Source organism: Octopus bimaculoides, chromosome 25 (genome assembly GCF_001194135.2).
Source record: "Octopus bimaculoides isolate UCB-OBI-ISO-001 chromosome 25, ASM119413v2, whole genome shotgun sequence".
Lineage (NCBI taxonomy): Eukaryota > Metazoa > Mollusca > Cephalopoda > Octopoda > Octopodidae > Octopus > Octopus bimaculoides.
In genome coordinates, this window is record NC_069005.1 from 31738902 (window position 1) to 31742392 (window position 3491).

At 39.0% G+C, this 3491-nt stretch overlaps 1 protein-coding gene across 1 annotated transcript in view; it reads left to right on the top strand.

Annotated features, from left to right (window-relative positions):
• The window catches only part of LOC106876767 (SUZ domain-containing protein 1), a 12622-nt gene extending 9168 nt beyond the window's left edge, over nucleotides 1–3454 (top strand). The window contains exons 3-5 of the mRNA XM_014925456.2: nucleotides 407–523; nucleotides 1699–1830; nucleotides 2835–3454. Coding sequence (XP_014780942.1) covers nucleotides 407–523; nucleotides 1699–1830; nucleotides 2835–2946 — 361 coding nt within the window. The 3' untranslated portion in view covers nucleotides 2947–3454. The remainder of the gene's footprint in view (nucleotides 1–406; nucleotides 524–1698; nucleotides 1831–2834) is intronic.
• The last annotated feature ends 37 nt before the right edge of the window (nucleotides 3455–3491 follow it).

Genomic DNA, 3491 nt, shown 5'->3' on the forward strand with positions numbered 1-3491 from the left:
TATATATATATATATATATATATACATATATACGACAGGCTTCTTTCAGTTTCCGTCTACCAAATCCATTCACAAGGCTTTGGTCAGCCCGAGGCTATAGTAGAAGACACCTGCCCAAGTTGCCACGCAGTGGGACTGAACTCGGAACCATGTGGTTGGTAAACAAGCTACTTACCACACAGCCACCCCTTGAATTTTTCATTATTTTCAAAATTAATTGAAATTAAGGCTGTGTATTTCAACAGAAATATAGTAAGAAAAAGGTTAAAGACTGTGGAGTGCGGGCCCTTCAGAGATCCTGGCCCTCGGGAAGTGCCCGATTGACTGATGGCTCAGTCCACCCCTGGCACTAGTGCTCCCTTTTCTTTGTCATTTTTTTCTTAAATCTCTTTTATTTCACTTCCAGGTTATTGTCCCCATTGCAAGAAGACACTTTGAGAACAGCCTACCAACCTCAAGTGAAGATTTTGAAACGGCAGCCTGGTACTGGTGCTACAACCAACAGAACTGGCAATTCAGCAAAGTGAGTCTCATGTTTCTTTTATCTTTAACTCTTTAGCATTCACATTACTCTGTCAAATGTAATCTTTATTTATTCACATTGTTTTGACTTAATTGTGGATTATCTCGTAGCTTTCAGATTTCAGTTACATGTTTATTTTGAGAATAACATTGTAGGGTAGGTGTAAGATGCTGGATCTGGCTGGTTTGAACATAAAATACATAGAATATTTTGGGCTTGATATAATTAGTTTAAATGCTAAAAAGTTAATTCATGCAGTTTTATTTGTTAGGATTGTGTGGTAAGAAGCTTGCTTCCCAACCACATGGTTCAAGGTTCAGTCCCACTGCGTGACACCTTGCACAAATATCTTCAGCTGTAGCCTTGAGCTGACCAAAACCTTTTGAGTGGATTTGGTAGATGGAAATTGAAAGAAGCCCGTTGTATAATATATGTATACATATATATGTGTGTGTGCCATTGTGTTTGTGTTTTTACACCTATCACTGCCTGACAACCGGTGTTGGTGTGTTCACTTGTCTCCAAACAGGCCAGTGGTCAGAGACCTGACTGTTCCAGGCAAATTTATGATCAAAAACATTCTAATTGTGACTATCCCTTTTTATTTTTCTGCCATAGGACTACACTGTTGAATGTAATTCTCCTTTTTAAAGACCATTTAGCATAATTTGAGGGAAATATTTGTTGCTATTCTTAGCCAGTCAACTGACCGAGTAGAAGCTTCCTTCTTGGTTCAGTGGACACCCAGTCAAATACCACTGCTGCATTACTAACATAATTACTCCATGACACTGTGTGAAACCAACCATGAAGAGTTCACACTTGAAGGTAATAACAATGACACTATAGGGTTACATCAAATTATCTAAAAGACAATGGTTGCTGTGACACTATAGGGTTACATCAGATTATCTTAAAGACAATGGTTGCTGTGACACTATAGGGTTACATCAGATTATCTTAAAGACAATGGTTGCAGTGGTGTTCTTTTGCTCGCTCTGTCCCTCCCTTTCTCCCTCTCTCCCAGATCAGTACTTTTTATCTTGTACCTTCTTGTTTCAGTGATTGGATTGTGGCCATGCTGGGGCACCCACCATAAGCGGAAAGAGCTTGGCGGGGGAATGTTTGAAACAAGCCTTATTTCTTTTTTTTTTCTCTGTTTCTTTCCGTTTTAGCAATGTTTCAGTTAATCGTCCGCTAAAGACATTGGAACAACGAGAAGCTGAATATGCTGAAGCCAGACTGAGGATCATGGGATGTGCAACTGGCTATGATGGCCAACAGACACAATTGCCTTCAGACAATAGGTGAGGCTTCGTCTATTATCTTTTACCTTTTGCTTGTTTCAATCATTGCATTGCGGTCATGCTGGGGCACCACCTTAGGAACAAGCACAAAAAACATGTATCCATGCACACACGCACATATATACATACACACACATGATGGTCTTCTTTCAGTTTCTGTCTACCGAATCCACTCATGAGGCTTTGGTAGGCCCGGGGCTATAGTAGAAGACACTTGCCCAAGGTGCCATGCAGGGAGACTGAACCCGGAATCATGTGGTTGGGAAGCAAGCTTCTTATTACACAGCCATGCCAGGTGATTGAAAGAGTAGGATTGCGAATGCAAGCGGCCAAAATGGGGTCCCTCTAAAGGATCTCTGGAGTAATGTTACTCAACAGGGGTCAGAGGTCAGAGGTCCTCTCCAGGTCAACTCACTACTTCTCCACATTGTCTCAAGAAAGAATTTCAAAATGAGTCCTTCAAGCTGAGCCAACTGGTGAGAGACCTAGGCGGGGGGGATCAAGAATGAGATGGTTGCATAAAATCCATTAGTCTCAGCAGGAAAGTGTAATGATGGTTGCTTCTGATTGGGTCCTATTGAAGATGTACCTGAGAATTCTAACCCCATCACCCTCCAAGGAATAGCAAGTGGAAGAGATAGATGGAAACTGTTGAGACTGGAGGAAGGGGCAGAGCCCATGGCTTTTGCAATTCCTCTAAGACAGGTCAGTTTGGCGCCATTTAAGTTCCATTTAAATGATTTGAGACCAACACCTGTCAGAAAGATATGACCCAGGAGGAAATTCCAGACGGTCAATGTTCTGGGGGCGGAATGAACAGGTGTAGGGGTTAGGATGTATTTGGATGCACCCAAGTGAGGGTGAAAGGTGGGGGGGCTGAACCCAAAACCATGTGGTTGCACAACAAGCTTCTTAACCATAGAGCCATGATAAACATTTTTTTTTGCTTTGTTTTGTAATTGTTTTTCCTTTTTACATATTTATTTTTGTTTTCTCTTTTCCAGCAAACCTGTGAAATTACTGCAACCATTGGATTATTGCAGTCCAGACAACAACATAGTCCGTCAACCAAAGGGTCCGGATGGCAGCCGTGGGTTCATCAGTGCGCAGAGGTAGTTGTCGGAAACTGGAGGGGGTAGAAAAAATATGGCTGTAAACCCCTCACTTGGAGAAATCAAAAGATATCAAGCTATATATATATATATATATTTGTGTGTGTGTGTATGTATATACATATATATATATATATAATGGTATATACATGAATATATATATATACACACACACATATATGTATGTGTGTATATGTAGTTAATTATATAACACACACACACACACATATATATATCTATATAATGATATATATGTATGTAATACATGTATATGTATGCGTGTGTATGTATATATGTGTGTGTGTATATATATATATATATATATATAATGACATGTAATACATGAATACATGCTTGTGTGTGTGTATATATCTATATATATTTATAATGACATGTAATACATATATTCATGCGTGTGTGTGTGCATATATATGTACACACACCTATATTAATGCATCCATGTATATATGTATGTATATGTGCCTGTGTTTATTTCTATATATATATATATATATATATATATATATATATATATATATATATATATAT